Raw genomic sequence first — 16,343 nt, forward strand, 5'->3', positions numbered from 1 at the left:
GAGTATCTTGTCCCACAGATTATGGTGGGCTCAGCAGGTTCAGTTCCACGTCTGTGTCAGTTGTATTCTATCAGGGTCACTCTCTTCAAGACTGCTGGAAGTCGGAGCGGGTGGAACTGGCACAGAACCTCGAGCCAATGTCAGCCTTCAGTAAGATAGAGGCTCCCTCACTCACTGTCCCCACATTGCTTGGTCTCTTCTGGATATAGGCCTCAAATATGCTGGAGGTCAGCTGCCTGGAGACAGAACGATGAGTCCTGCAGGGCACCCTGGATCCGGAGTTTGTATAAATACTTTGCCGACTATGGTTCGCACAGACAAACATAACATCCAGCACGGTAACAGGTCATTTCGGCCCACAAGCCCGTGCCGCCCAGTTGACCTGCAACTTCCAGTATGTTTCGAACGGTGGGAGGAAACCAGAGCATCCAGAGGGAAACCCACGCAGACACTGAGAACGAACAAGCTCCTCACAGACAGCAAGGGATATGAACTCCAGCCCTGATCGCTGGCATTGTACTAACCACTATGCTAACGTTCTGCCCAAGTTCAACAGTTCAGCTTCCTAATCTGCCATCCCAAGGTCACCAATTCCCACAGAATCCCCCATCCATGCTTGTTGAAAACAATTTTGCCGTATTTCAACATTGCTCCTGGTTAGTTGCTACCTCACTGACAAACTAGTCAAGAACGAACTGCAGGGTGGGGAGAGATCACTGCTGGGTCTTCACTCATCAAGCATTGACCAGGGAGGCTAGGCCACCAATGCAGTGAGAGGTTACCTCTCTGATTCGCCAAGTCTCTCTGTGAAAGACGCCCGCACTGTAATAAAACAAACAGAAGAACCAATTAAACGCATGTGGCCACGCGTATTTAACCTTGCCTTGGTAACATGAGCGGGAGTGAGGGATGATTAAAGAAAGAGTTTAGTAACTTGTTCTCCACACTGAACCCCACTCAAAATATTGGAGTGTTCATTGTACTTTTATACACCTTTGGGTCGGGGTCTGCGTGAGACCCTTAGAAGTTTCAAACGAGTTTCACACATCTGGTAATTTTGTGTTGACAATAACATGTTCCCCTGTGGTGTCTGCAAATGACTGGGAAATGTCAGGGTGTCCTTTACTCAAGGTATATTGACATTCTTGTGGAGTTGGTTACTATCTCATGGCAGCACAGGGAAGGTCATGTTTAAAAGGCAATTATATTCCCATCATCTTGCAGGCAGCTACTGTATTTTCTCCTCAAATTTATTAACCCTTTGTTAAGCATATTGTTTAAACTTTCATATCTCCTCTCTCCATCCAGATTGTGCTGCAAAACCACAAATTTTGTGACGTGTTCATGACAATAAATTCTGGTTGGAGGAGTAGACATCTTTTAATTTTTTTTATTTTTCACACTATGAACCATATCAATCAAAATACATACAAACATTTCCCTCTTAAATATACACAGTGGCATTTTCTCCCCTTTTTTCCCCCATATCTTCCCTCCCCCTTTCCCACCCCCCTCCCTATCCATTAAACGTTCAACATATATAATACAATAAACCCATTAAACCATGTCATCACACAATGAAAATAAACAATAAAATTGTGTCATCTACTTTTACATATTGGGTCAGTTCATTTTGTCTTCTTATCGTTTTATAATTTTAGGGGGTGGAGGTCCGAGGCAAGCCCTCTCTGTTATGTTCCATGTACGGTTCCCAAATTTGTTCAAACAATGTGACGTTATTTTTTAAATTATATGTTATTTTTTCCAGTGGAATACATTTATTAATTTCTATGTACCATTGCTGTACTCTCAGGCTCTCTTCCATTTTCCAAGTTGACATTATACATATTTTTGCTACTGCTAAGGCTATCATAATGAATCTTTTTTGCGCTTTCTCCCATTTGAGGCCTAATTCTTTGCTTCTTATATTACTTAGAAGAAAGATCGCTGCATTTTTTGTGATTTTATTTAATACCTGATTTAGACCTTCCCAAAACTTTTCCACGTACTCACATGCCCAAGTTGCATGTCCTGTTGTTCCTGTTTCCTTCTTACAGCGAAAACATCTATCTGATAATGTTGGATCCCATTTATTTCACTTTTGGGGCGTGATATATACCCTGTGTAACCAATTATACTGTATCATGCGTAACCTTGTGTTTATTATATTCTTCATAGTTCCAGAACATAACTTTTCCCATATTTCATTTTTTATCTTTATGTTTAAATCTTTTTCCCACTTTTGTTTGGGTTTATAGCTTATTTCATCATTTTCCTTCTCTTGCAGCTTAATGTACATGTTCGTTGTAAATCTTTTAATTATCACATATTCAAAGCTGATTCCTTCTGGTAATCTCAGTCGGTTTCCCAATTTATCCTTGAAGTAGGCTTTCAGTTGATGATATGCAAACATTGTACCATGAGTTCTTCCATATTTGTACTTCAACTGTTCAAATGTTAATAAATTATTTCCCAAAAAACAATTTTCTATTCTTTTGATTCCTTTTCTCTCCCATTCTCTAAAGGTTATTTATTGTGAAAGGGATTAGCGGGTTTTGCGTCAATAATAATTTTGGTAGTTGGTCATTTGTTTTTTTACTTTCTCTGTGAATCTTCTTCCATATATTAAGTAAATGATGCAATACTGGTGAGCTTTTATATTGCACCAGCTTTTCATCCCACTTATAAAGGATATGTTCTGGTACCTTCTCCCCTATTTTATCGAGCTCGGAGCAGACACATAGAAACATAGAAGATAGGAGCAGGAGTAGGTCATTCGACCCTTTGAGCTTGCTCCGCCATTCAGCGAGATCATGGCTGATCTTAAAGTTCAGGACCCCGTCCCCGCCTTCTCTCCTTAACCTTTAATACCCTTATACTGAAGAAATAGATCTAATTCCCTCTTAAATAGATTTAATGAACCTGCTTCTACTGCCCTCTGTGGCAATGAATTCCACAGATTCACCACCCTCTGGGTCAAGAAATTCCTCCTCATCTCGGTCCTAAATGGTTTGCCTATTATCCTCAAACCATGGTCCCAGGTTCTGGATTTTCCCATCCTTGGAAACATCCCATCTGCATCCATTCTGTCCAGTCCTGCCAGAATTTTATAGGTCTCTATGAGATCCCCTCTCAATCTTCTAAACTCCAGCGAGTACAATCCCAATTTGCGCAATCTTTCCTCCTAAGTCATTCCTGCCATTCCAGGGATCAGCCTGGTGAATCGCCTCTGCACTCCCTCCATTGCAAGAACATCCTTCCTTCGATAAGGTGACCAAAACTGCACACAATACTCCAGGTGGGGTCTCACCAAGGCCCTGTACAGCTGCAGTAAGGTATCCTTGTGCCTAGACTCAAACCCTCTTGATATGAAGGCCAACATACCATTTGCCTTTTGAACCGCCTGCTGTACCTGCATGCTCGCCTTCAGAGACTGACGTACAAGTACCCCTAGGTCTCTCTGCACTTCCCCATCTCTTAATCGATTGCCATTCAAATAGTAATCTGCCCTCCGGTTTGTATTACCAAAGTGGATAACCTCACATTGATCCACATTGTAGTGCATTTGCCATGGATCTGCCCAGTCCCTCAATTTATCCAAAACCCACTCCCCCGAAGAGACTGGAGCCTCAATCCTTTGATGTCTCTCTATGCGATGGTCTGGACGAGGGAAGAATCCATCCACATGACCCCAGAGACAGTCTAACTCTAATCTTTGGCTTTTGCAGGGGATTGCCTTGGATACCAGTCACATGATGATGGAGCATCTGCCGCCTTATCCCCTGTATCAGCATGTCCATCAGTCCCAGCCGCCGCAGCACCAGTCACCAATCTCTCCAGTTCATCAGCTCTCTCAACCGTTGCCACTGGAACTGCATTCTCCCAGCGTAAGTGTTCAGACGTCACATAATATCACGTTTTTAAATCTGGTTATTGGTGCCAAGGCGACCGATTTCGATCGCAGGAATTTTTGGGTGCAGATCACACTGTGGGTTTCAAAGTCACCTGCTACTGACTATCCTTCCATCAGTGTCTGCGTGCTTCCTCAAAAAGGAGTCATTCCAAAGACTGGTCTTCATGATACCACCGTCAAACAGCCTTTGATGGTCTGTAACTTTGTTCGTGTCCCTTCCTTTATTGTCGTGTACTAATGCACAACGTAATATTACATGAAATCGCCTTCTGCCTGCTGTAAGGCGGACAAAGAGTCACCCATAGCGTCACCCACTGCCCCTTAACTGAGTCGCTGTGTGTGCGCGGATTCGCAGCCACACAGACACCTGCTTGAATTTAAAATCAGAAAGCCTCGACTGTCTTGGGTTTAACAACAGGTTTTTGTTAGTTTTATGGATGATGATCTGCATGCAATTTAACCTTCATCTCATCGCTTTTATGTCATATTTCATTTCAAATCGTACATACTTTCATGGATTCAATTTATTGTCGTGTGGATAAAAATATTCCCTTGGTTGGGCCTGCAAAAGCAAAGTGCCACCAACAAATCCAGCACCCTGATTAAACTGGAAAGAAGCAATAGAGAGTCCCTGCAGAGTGTTTGAGTGGCCAGGGAACCCGGCTCCAGGTGTGTCCAGTGGCGAATCTGAGTTCGAGGCCTCTGATCCAGATCACACATCCTTTCTGGGGTAGACCAGCCATGATGATATCGAGTGGCTGGGCAGGTTGGCCCCTGTATCTATTTACCTGTGTTGCCACTAAACGGCTGCAGCGTTGGGTCAGTTCATTTTGTTTTTAAAAAGATCCTAAATCTTTTTAAATCTCTGAAATAACACAAACTGTGTTTTTACTCATGAAGCCGTGTTTTACTCGCTATGAAGCCGTGTTTTACTTGTAGCAGCTGTTTGAATAAAGTTGTGTGAAACAGCGATGCCATCGCCCAGGACAAAGAGCTGGTTGATTCCACTCGCCGTTGGGGTGACTCTCTTAGTGTCTCCTTATCCCTGCTCAGTAAGAGTCGTCCCTCCCCCCCAACCCCCTCACCCGGTGCAAGGTGTGGGGGGGGGGGGTTAATTATATATTATGTTATTGTTCATCTTTCGGACAGCTCCGTGGAGGGGGAGGAACCTGCAAGTTAAATGTTTTCAAAGAATGTGACTGAAAATGAAGTAAAATGCTTTAAGATTTATTAATTCATACAGGTGGAATTTATTCAGGGCAAGTACAGTTGAGTATTTTTGTACTTTAAGCTATTTATTCTTAATATATTAGTTAAGCATTGCAAGAGGAAGGCTCAAGCAACTGGAAAATACATTTATCCAGCGTCTACCAATATTCATAGGTGCTGGATGCAAGGGGTTTTACTATACATGATTTGCTTCCTTTGAGGTGGTTGTGGATCACCTGGATGTTATTGAGGGGTTTGTGTTTGCTCTTTAACCATCTGTGTTGCTGTTTGACAGAATGACACAGTGGATAACATCTTCAGTGACTCGTTCCTTGAGCAGCAGTTGTTGGCCAGTCAGTCCAAGCCTCTGTCACAGCAGGTATGGAAGTTTGCCGTCAGCAGACCTATGGAGATCTACAGCTGTCTAGGGATATCAGAGTATGATCAGGTTATGGTATGCATATTATTTTACACAGTGGTGTACCTTATTGATCACCATGTGATGTGAGCCTGTTCTTCATCCACCATTCTCATCAGTAAGAGTAAGGTCTTGTGGTGTTTACATCTGCTGCCTGTTGGTTTGTGACACATGTTACACTTTCATTCACATTTCAGAAGTTGCGGTGTGGAAACGCTCAGTAACCCCTCCTGTCGCCCTCAGCGATCCTGAGCAGAGGATGCTGGGAGCAGTGGGCTGAGATTCCACGTGTCTCGTCAGGTGACCCACCTATCTCATTTCCGCACCTCATTTTGAAGCTTTTGCTTTTCGTTCAACCTGCCCCCTTGTTTGTCCCATAAACCTTCCACGCTTTACAAACTTCCTTCTTGCCACGGAATGTCACTGTGGCCTGGAAACACTCTGATGCCCGTGTCCAAACTTGTGTGTTCCTTCCAGGAACCCTGTTTTTTTTATTAAACATCTCGTTTGCGGGCCGGGATTGAGTGTCTGTTCCTAGCTGGCCTGGACAAGGTGTTTGTTTCCTGCGGCTGGTGACCATGGACTCATTCCTTGTCTTGAAGAGCTTTAGATGCCACCAACAGGGGCTGTTGCTCTGGTTTGTCCAGTCATTGCATGGAAGTGTTGAAATTGATGCTTCTCAACCCATCTGACCAATAATGTTCAGAGCAGCAAGAAGGTGAGCGCTGAACTATCACAGTCCTCTATGTGTGGACAAGGTCACCAGCTCTCCCCTCCTCCCGCCTGCACCCACCCACCTCCCCGCAGTCGAGCTCCACCTCAGGCTTGTTCTATCTTTTCTTTCCCCCCACACCTTCCCAAGCTGACCCAGTTCAATGTGTTGGAACATCCGGCCGTTTCGTTGCCAATGAACAGCAGCAGCCTCTACAACCTGGGGTCCAGCCTTCACTTCTCCCAGGCTGCCATGCTGGGATTGCCCGGGAGCTCCCAGGAACAGTCACTTCAGCTGAAACCAAACCTGCTGTACTCCACTTGCACCAAGAACATCCCCAACATCATCCTGACAGGTGAGTCACCCTTGCCCAGAGTTCGTTTGGGGAGCCAGGTAAACCCACCAAGGAGGGAGAGAAGCTTCGTACGGGTGTGGCTCAGGGTTGAAGAGGGTGAAGCATAGCATGGGAGCAGAGGAGCAGATTGGCCTCATTCACTCACATGCCCTTCACCAGTGCTAGTCTAACTGAAGTTAAAAATGTTCTGAGCATGTCCTCAGCACCATTAGCGTAGTGCTGTTACAGCACCAGTGATCAAGACCGGAGATTGAATCCCGCGCTGTCTGTAAGGAGTTTGGACATTCTCCCCGTGTCTTCGTGGGTTTGCTCCAGTTTCCTCCCAAATCGTACCAGGAGTTGTAGGTCAATTGGTTGGCAAGGGCTCGTGGGCTAATAGGGCCTGTTACCATACTGAATGTCTAAATTTTATTTAAAAGTTAATTTTATTGGTGGACTCCCAAGAGTTCAGTCAAATTCCTCTCAATGTCTTTGAAGGTTTTTTTGATTTTATGAGCTGTGGAGATGGGTTGATGGGTTTCTGGTAACTCGAGCCAATCTCTTGACTTTTTTTTTAATTTAGACGATCTGGCCCACGTGCCCGTGCTGCCCAGTTGACCTACAACCCCCATATGTTTTTGAAATATGGGAGGAAATTTTAGGGGAGACGTCGGTATGGTTTTTTTTTTAGACAGAGTGGTGGGTGCCTGGAATGGTGATGGAGACTGGAAAAATAGGGGAATTGAAGAGATTCTTGGACAGGTAAAAATCGAGGGTTACAAGGTGGGAAGGGTTCACTATTTTGGTAGGAATATGTAGGTCAGCACAACATCGAGGACTTAAGTGCCTGTTCTATTCCTGAAATGTTCTCTGAAACTGAAGCACCCAGAGGAAACCCACGTTGACATGGGGAGAATGTACAACTCCTGACAAACAGCCAGATTCAAGCCCAGGCCACTGGTGCTGTAACAGCTTCGATTTAACCAAGCTGCCCACTCTTCAAATGCACATCTGCTGTTCATTGCAATAGCTACCTGTGGAATTGAGTTCCCCTTCGCTTGCACCTCCCAGTGCAAAACTATTGCTCCTTTGAGCACTACTGATCTCCAGTGTAGTTGATATCGACCCCTGGGGGTCAATGGGACTATCCAAGAGGTCGATAAATGTCAAGGGGATCAATTATGGGAGGGGTGGGGGGGAGAGTCAATTGAACTTTTGGGGTGGAAAGCAGGGGAAGATCAACGGAAACTTGCGCCTGTGGCAGCGGTGGCCAACCTCTTGCAAGAGTGGGTCTTGGTGGCCTCCATGTTGTATTTGGCTTTGGCCTTTGAATGTTGCAAGGAAACAGGAGGATGGACTGAGCCTAGAAGAAAGATGTATGTGTTCTTTGTACCTTTGTTACGCCTCACCCCCCCCCCCCCCCCCACCAAGTCCAGCACTGACAACTCAACCACACCTCCCCCAACCTCATCCTGTCTAATGCCGTGATTTTATGCCTGGGTCGATGAGGGATCAAGTATCCCATGAAGGGGTTGATGATCTAAAAGGTTTGGGGATCCCTGGTGTAGGAACACCAGGATGGGTTCCAAAGCTCCCTGAGAAAAGAACAGAAAGAACACTGGAGTGTGCTCTACCACTGGTTTGATTCTTCATTCTGCGCCTGTTGAACCCTAGGGGATTCTCCGCCGAGCTTGCCCAAGGACATCAGCAATGCTCTAGCTTGTGTTCCAGATGCGACTGTTGTCAACGATTACCAATTCAATCTGGATGACGAGCTGAAGATTGAGCCACTTGGCCTGGATGGACTGAGCATGCTCAGTGACCCAGATCTTGTTCTGGCTGACCCCTCAATTGAAGACACATTCAGGACAGACAGAGTCTAATCAACTTGTTTCTGATGGAATAGTGTGAGAATATTTTTGGACACTAAACAGTGAAGAATTACATTTACAGAATGGCACATTTGGAGCTCGATTTATTTTTTTTAATCATTAAAAGCACTAGCCATTGGTTCAGTTTTGGTTTTAAACTCAATGCATTGATACATCTGTTGCATGGGTCAAGCTTGATATATATCTTTCTGTTTAAGATGGTCATTGTCAGAAAAAAAGCCCAGTGCAGCACATGAAATCCAGAAAATCTGTGTTCTGTAACCCATCTAAATGCACGTCATTCTCAGCCACCAATGGAGATGTGTAAGATTCGTTGATGGCTCAGCTGGGACAACCAATTGTCCTGTGCCACAGAGTCGAGGGAGAAGAGAGAAACCCAACTGTGTCCTGGGCTAGAATTTCAGAAGAATGTCTTAATAGTTTATCTCTGCAACGTAACAGCCCATCCTGATCAAATGTCTAATTAATATTTCCCGCACCATCTTGCTCATCACAGAGCCAGTCCAGGATCTACAGTTCCGCTCCTCTGTGACACCCAGGAGGTGGGCTTATATTGACAAAATGGACTCTGAACTTTTATTCATGAAAGGCTGGAACTTGAAATCATGTGGGACCAGGAAGGGGTGGTGGGGGGGGGGGGGTGGTGACTGGGGCCAGGGTGGTCCTCTGGGGCCAGGAGTGGAGGTGATGACGGTGGGCCAGGAAGGGAGAGGTCCCTGGGGCCAGAAGGTGGGGGGGGGTCTCAGGGCCAGGAGGCACTCTGGACATTGGGACCGTCCAGGAGACCTGTTACCAGCACAGATTTGGGTGCATTGAGGCACATTGGGACCAGGGGCCTGTCGCACAGGAATATAGAAGTCTGTGCCAATCAGTGGACGCTGGTTCCAAGCCAGTAGCCAGTGAACATAGGAGTGGACACAGGGGCCAGTGGATAGACACTGGACACTGGTTGTTTAACAACGCTAAGAACACTGCAATTTTGTTCTCCCAAACAAATCTTTACAGAATATGATGGTAATGGGTTCCCGCTGTTATTTGAAATTCTGGAATGGAAGAATTTTAAATCTGACAGAGCGTAATTCTAGTTCCTCAGTGGGTACGAACTCCCTCTTTTCAATATGTATAAAATTTATAACTCTTAATTGGGCAATTCCTCGATTGTATAGGGAGGATTTTAAATAAAATATCACCATTACTGATAGCAAGATTGTGAAAAATTATATTTTTAAACCATGATACTGTATAGGTTCATTGAATGCCTTAATAGCTGTTTCCTGCTTGGGGAAAGGATGAGCTTTCTACCAGGGCTGGAAGTAGGATTAGAAAATGTGTACAAATGTAAAAGCTTCCCCACAGACCTTGAATGTCAGTTTGCTTTTGTGGCTCAGAATTTGAGATGTGCCAACATGATTAGCTGTTGCACAGAGCTGATCATATCCCTTCATATGGAGGACTGAATAATAATTTTTTGAAGTAACAGTGGACTTGGATTTGCTACGTGTCCTGTCCAGAGCAAATCCTTCATCCAAAGTGGTGCTCCAGAACAATGTCTTTCGAACGTATAGGCACTGAACCCTTTCTGTAGCCAGCCATCTTTTTGCACCATTAAGTTTAAGATGAGCTTAGTATGAATTTGCTTTGAAATGTATTTTGCCTTGGCAACCTTTGGAACTTGTCTGTTACGAGCTGTTGTTTTGAGAATGCTGGAGGTGTGCCACTCTTTTGCTCTACACTTGTGCTTGGTTAGGGTGTGCTTTCAGATACCCCAGCAGTGCACGTCACTGAAGAAGCTCCAGTCAGCACCTCCACCACCATCCCACCTCACACAGAATCCAGACAAGCTCCAGCGCTGAGTTTCCCTAACCAGCTTTCATTCAGAGTAAAACATGGCAGGCCGTAAAAATAATGTGATTGTAGTAAAAAAAAACACCTAAATGCAGTCGGTCGAGGAGACAAGGATATATTCACTAACGTTTTGGGCCTGAGCCCTTCTTCAAGGAATAAGCCAGGAGCAGGAAATATTCAAACAGTGGGGGAGGATCCAGACTAACAAAAGGTGTAAATTGGATAAGTGGCAAGGTAGAATTTATCATGTCTGTGCAAAACCAGGATCTTACTCAAACTAAAATAAATATTTCCATCCAGTGCTCATAAAATCGAGAGGCAACCTGGATCATCCTCCTCCAAGAATCATCTTGGGTTTCAACCAAGTTCAAGAAATCCCTTCCCTCCCCCTGTATCTCTCATCATTTCTCCCCCTTGAGGTAATGGAGCATTGAATTCAAGTGAAGCCCTGTCTTTGTGGCTGGGTGGGGCAGTGCGACACATTGCACTGTGGCTGGGCTTAAGCTGTGTGATGGTGCTGGGTGGGAGAGTGTTTATGGCAGAATCTGTGTCACAAACACTGCCTGCTGCAAAATAAAGGGAAAGGAGGGTGCAGATTCAGAAAGGGACTGCCAGGACTGAATTGCAAGGAGACACCTGATTGGCTGCAGCTTTACTGCCTAGAGCATAGAGGTGACATAACAGGGTCATGAAATAATGAGGGGCATGGATAAAGATGGATAATCATTGTCCTTGATCCAAAACTAGGGGACGTTGGTGATTTAAAGGGATGTGCAGGCCACCATTTTGGTGGATGTGAGGAATCGGCTGCCAGAGGGAAGCTGAGAGATGTGTATAATTGCAACGCTTAAAGGATGTTTCGGAGAAAGGTTCAGAGGAAAATGGGCCAAATGCAGATCAATGGGTAGCTCAGATAGGTGTTGGCAAGTATGGATGAGTTGGATCGAAGGGCCTGCTCTATGACCGGCTGACAGTTGCCCCTTCCACACTTGCCAATAATGCCAGGAATCGGATCTCTAAAGTGGCAAGTGTGAAACAGGAAATTGCATTGCAGGCACTTCCAATAAAAGGAAGAATAGACCAAACGCCAGGGATAAACCCTTACAAGTGTGAAAGCATTCAGTGTCCCAGTTATGAGTGGTCTAATGTGAAAGGCTAAACCCCCCCCCCCCCCCATTCCTATCCTGGGACACTGAATGGCCGATTTACTGAGATGCAAGTGTGAAAGGGGCAGAAGGACCCTCTCAGTGGGACCACAGCACATTCCTCACCACCCCTTTCCCCAACCCTCTTTTTTGTCGGAGAGAGTTGCAGCAGTTCCGATGAAGTCCTCCAGAGTTGTTTCTTTGACATGGGTATCACTGAATTAGCAGGACTTCAGGCTAAATGTGTGGGAAGCAGAAGGGTTCTCCTGAAGGATTAAGCCCTGTTGTGTTGTTAGCTTAAGTCTGTTTTATCAACTAATTGCTCACATGATATTTGTTGAAAGGTTTTGAGACCCTGCAATGATCTTTGAAAAGTTGAGCCTCACTGTAGCCAGTCAGTCCTTTTCATCTGTTATCAGAGTGGCTTCTCCCAGCTGCTACCTTGCCATCGGGCTCGGAAATGTAGTGAGTCTCGTCTAAATGCCGTGCACCAGGGGAACGCAGGGGTGAAGGTCCCAGGTCCCTCACCCCTGCCCAGTCCTGCTTTTTCCAGCAGGGAGTGGAAAGCCACCCGCCTGCTCCACTGTGAGCGCACTGGCCCCTGTATCCGGCTGCTGGTCTCAGCTCCCACTGCTGATCGCAGATCAGCGTTGGCCTGTGGACAAGGTGGCGCAGCCTCAGTTCCCCTGAGCGGATCAGGGCTGCTCACAGTAACCATCCCGATGATAAATCTGGAGCAGTGGGAGATGGGTGCACCTTAGCAGCAGAGTGAACCATCCCCTGAGCAGCACATCAAGGCTTGGTCGTTACGCTCTCATCGGTTCTCCCCTCTTATCATTGAATTTTGTCAATGTTCTTTTTTTAAATTTTTTTAATTTATTCTGACCTCTTGAACTACAAGTCCCCATTTCTCATTTGTGTATTTCTGTGATCCATTTTTAACATGCGGCTAATTTTATTAATATTTACTGTTAGATATCTGTTCCTGTGCTAACCTTATGAATTCAGTTATTGTGAAGTGTACAGTAATATTTAAATAGTCTATTTGCGCTTGTGTTACCTTTAAGTAAAGTGTCATTTTGCATTCTGTCTTTCAAATAAAATACCTGAATTCAAAGAAATATGTGCATCTTTGTCTTCTCCCTGTGAATAGTTCACGACAACAAAGGACGGACTCTGGGTTAGAGGGGGGCAATGTTGGAAAATGTTATTAAGGAAGGAGGAAAATGAACTGATGAGAGATGGGGGTGAGGAGTTGGGGTGGGGAGAATGGACAAGGAGAGAGGAGTGAGGGAGTAGAGGAGGACGAAGAGGGGCAAGGAGGTGAGAGTGGGGGGAGAGGGGATAAGGAGGTGGGGGTGGGTCAAGATGGAGGAGGAGGTGGCGGGGAGGGGGCGAGTAGGCAAGGAAGGGAGCAGGGGATGGGGAGAGGTAGATGAAGAGGTGGGATGGGGAGGTAAGAAGGGCAGGAGGTGAGCGTGGGGGAGGTAAAAGCAAGGAGGTGAGTGGGGTGAGGGGGTTGAGGTGGGGGAGGCAGGAGTAGGGGAGAGAGAACCAAGAGGCGGTGGTGGAGGGGAGAGAGTGGGGCTTTGGCCCTCTGGGCAAACCCCAATTTTCAGCTCAGCTGCTCTTTCCCCACCCACTGATCAGAGCACACCGTGAAAATTGGCTGATCACACTGCACCACTTTCCCACCCCCCCCCCCAAAGGTTGCTTCCGGAAAGAAATTTGGGGATGACGACAGACAAGCTGAACAGAAAGAAAATTTCAGGTTCACTGGATCAGATGGGAAGTTGGGGCAACATTAAATTAACTTTGATTGAATTTAGCCTGTTCAATTGCATCAAGATGCTGACCCATCCGACCAAAATCTGCAAATTTTCGTTTGTTCTCAGCATCTGATGCCCCTCGTGTCAGTGTCCAACAGGAGTCAGCCGATGGATTCCAGTGGCCTTGATCCCATTTCCATTGTCACAATGTTCGTGACTGAGGATGTTTTGTCTGCGAGATGCGTGTTTCTCTGGTGCTCTGGAGTTGCCAAGAAACTGGCCAACATCTTGAAATGCCTTCCAAGCAGGTCCAGGCCTGGGATAACATGGACCTGGCATGAATATGACTGGAAATCACAAAAATAAGTTGGATGGAAAAAGAACGGTACGTGCTCAGCAGGAAGAGATGTTCAGGGAGCAAAATCTCTCTGGTCCAGTGCCCAGCACGGCCGCCTGCAGCCGGTTGCTGAGCCAGGAAGACCAGGGAGTGAACGACCGACCCAGCTCAGAGTTGCCGTCCATCCGCCGCCGGCCCTGGGGAACAGCCCAGGCCCCCAGGAGTTCCTCCACCCCCCCCCCCCCCCCACAATGGGGAGCCGAGGGCGCAGCTGATGGAAGCTGACACTGTCTGTGTGGAGTTTGCAAGGACTCCCTGGGGTGTCGTTCCCTCCCATGTCCCGAAGAGCTGCAAGGCCGGCGACCGCCGTCATTGCCACGGACCGGAGGGTCGGCAGGCCTACAGGACAGGAGGTCATGCAGAGACCCTCTCCTACTCCGATGTGACCTCGGGCTTTGCAAGTCAGACCTGTCGTCAGACGTGGAACAACTGACGGTCCTGCGGTGATTGCGGCCAATCACCGCAAGGCGTTTCATGATGTCACAGTTGCCGGGTCTGAATTGCCAAGCCCGCGGTCCAATCGGCGTTGGAGACGGGTCTGATGGATCTGTCCACTCGCCCTGCCGACCAGACGGTGCGTGGCCACTCCCGCCTCCGGACCCCTCCCCTTCACCCAGCCCTCACACCTCCCCTCCCCTCAGAGCCCACCCCTCATCCCGCCCTCACACTTCACCTCAGCCCCGCCTTCACCCTCCCACCTCACCCATTCCTCCCTCCGACCACACCTCGGGCCCCACAGAGCGCGAACTCCACCACCGGGATCAGAGATGAACGGCCGCACCGGCAGGAGCCACTCAACCCCTCCCTCGCCCTCGACCCAACAAAGGCTCTTCCAAGAGCCGCAGGAAAGAGCTAGAACTTTGTCTCCGTCTTTCTAAAGACGCTCATGAGAGACAGACGCTGCACTGGGTCAACTGGTGAAGGGGGGTGGGGGGGGGGGGGGGGGTCCAGGACCGGACCGTCGATGGGAGGGAAGATTCTCCGCCCACATCTGGCCACCTCCGCAGCGCCAGTCCCAGGTAAGGGCGCTGATCCCCAGCCAACCTGCTCTGCAGCCCCGCTAACCCTCCCAGCGCCCACTGCTCGTCCAAGGATTAACCCGACTGTCACGACACCAACCCCAAGCCGTTACTTCCAGCGTGAAACCCTTCCAGTTGGCTCCGGAATCCACGGCAGCGGGACAAACTCTCCCTCTACCAGAGACCCAACAAAGGCTCTTCCAAGAGCCAGAGAAAAGAGCTAGAACCAGCTCCCCGTCTTTGTAAAGACGGAATCGGGCAGAGACTCCGGGCCCTGGGTCATCGAGGGAGATGCAGGTGGACGGAGCGGACTGAAGAGGAAGGGACGGTCCCCGTCCGCAACTGGCCACCGGAGCTCAGGTCCACATCTGCCGAGCCCAATATTCGTTAAACCCCACGTCCCCGAGCCCCCGCGGGAGACCCGACGCCTAACCCCAACCCTCAGCTGAGCTGCCCCTCCGGAATCCACCCTCCCAGCGCACGGCAGATCACGGTAGACCCGTTCTCCTGGAGCTCGGCCGGGATCACCGGTGAGCATTAACCCGACCGTAAAGATACCGACCCCCAGACCGCGAAGACCCGCGACCAGCTCTTCCAGCCTCCTCGGGAGACCCTCAATCCTTCCCTCTCCCAGAGACCCAACAAAGGCTCTTCCAAGAGCCAGAGAAAAGAGCAATAACTTTGTCTCCGTCTTTCTAAAGACGCTCATGAGAGACAGACGCTGCACTGGGTCAACTGGTGAAGGGGGGGGGGGGTCCAGGACCGGACCGTCGATGGGAGGGAAGATTCTCCGCCCACATCTGGCCACCTCTGCAGCGCCAGACCCAGGTAAGGGCGCTGATCCCCAGCCAACCTGCTCTGCAGCCCCGCTAACCCTCCCAGCGCCCACTGCTCGTCCAAGGATTAACCCGACTGTCACGACACCAACCCCAAGCCGTTACTTCCAGCGTGAAACCCTTCCAGTTGGCTCCGGAATCCACGGCAGCTGGACAAACTCTCCCTCTCCCAGAGACCCAACAAAGGCTCTTCCAAGAGCCAGAGAAAAGAGCAATAACTTTGTCTCCGTCTTTCTAAAGACGCTCATGAGAGACAGACGCTGCACTGGGTCAACTGGTGAAGGGTGGGGGGGGGGGGGGGGGTCCAGGACCGGACCGTCGATGGGAGGGAAGATTCTCCGCCCACATCTGGCCACCTCCGCAGCGCCAGTCCCAGGTAAGGGCGCTGATCCCCAGCCAACCTGCTCTGCAGCCCCGCTAACCCTCCCAGCGCCCACTGCTCGTCCAAGGATTAACCCGACTGTCACGACACCAACCCCAAGCCGTTACTTCCAGCGTGAAACCCTTCCAGTTGGCTCCGGAATCCACGGCAGCTGGACAAACTCTCCCTCTCCCAGAGACCCAACAAAGGCTCTTCCAAGAGCCAGAGAAAAGAGCAATAACTTTGTCTCCGTCTTTCTAAAGACGCTCATGAGAGACAGACGCTGCACTGGGTCAACTGGTGAAGTGGGGGGGGGGGTCCAGGAACCGGACCGTCGATGGGAGGGAAGATTCTCCGCCCACATCTGGCCACCTCTGCAGCGCCAGACCCAGGTAAGGGCGCTGATCCCCAGCCAACCTGCTCTGCAGCCCCGCTAACCCTCCCAGCGCCCACTGCTCGTCCAAGGATTAACCCGACTGTCACGACACCAACC

At 48.5% G+C, this 16,343-nt stretch overlaps 1 protein-coding gene across 3 annotated transcripts in view; it reads left to right on the forward strand.

Annotated features, from left to right (window-relative positions):
* The window catches only part of crtc3 (CREB regulated transcription coactivator 3), an 80,280-nt gene extending 67,691 nt beyond the window's left edge, over window positions 1-12,589 (forward strand). For all 3 annotated transcript variants that reach the window (XM_069902414.1, XM_069902416.1, XM_069902415.1), the window contains 4 exons: window positions 3,729-3,887; window positions 5,418-5,501; window positions 6,403-6,607; window positions 8,261-12,589. In XM_069902414.1, the coding sequence (XP_069758515.1) occupies window positions 3,729-3,887; window positions 5,418-5,501; window positions 6,403-6,607; window positions 8,261-8,469 (657 nt within the window). In that variant the 3' untranslated portion in view covers window positions 8,470-12,589. The remainder of the gene's footprint in view (window positions 1-3,728; window positions 3,888-5,417; window positions 5,502-6,402; window positions 6,608-8,260) is intronic.
* The last annotated feature ends 3,754 nt before the right edge of the window (window positions 12,590-16,343 follow it).

This window comes from Narcine bancroftii, chromosome 11, assembly GCF_036971445.1.
Source record: "Narcine bancroftii isolate sNarBan1 chromosome 11, sNarBan1.hap1, whole genome shotgun sequence".
Classification (NCBI taxonomy): domain Eukaryota; kingdom Metazoa; phylum Chordata; class Chondrichthyes; order Torpediniformes; family Narcinidae; genus Narcine; species Narcine bancroftii.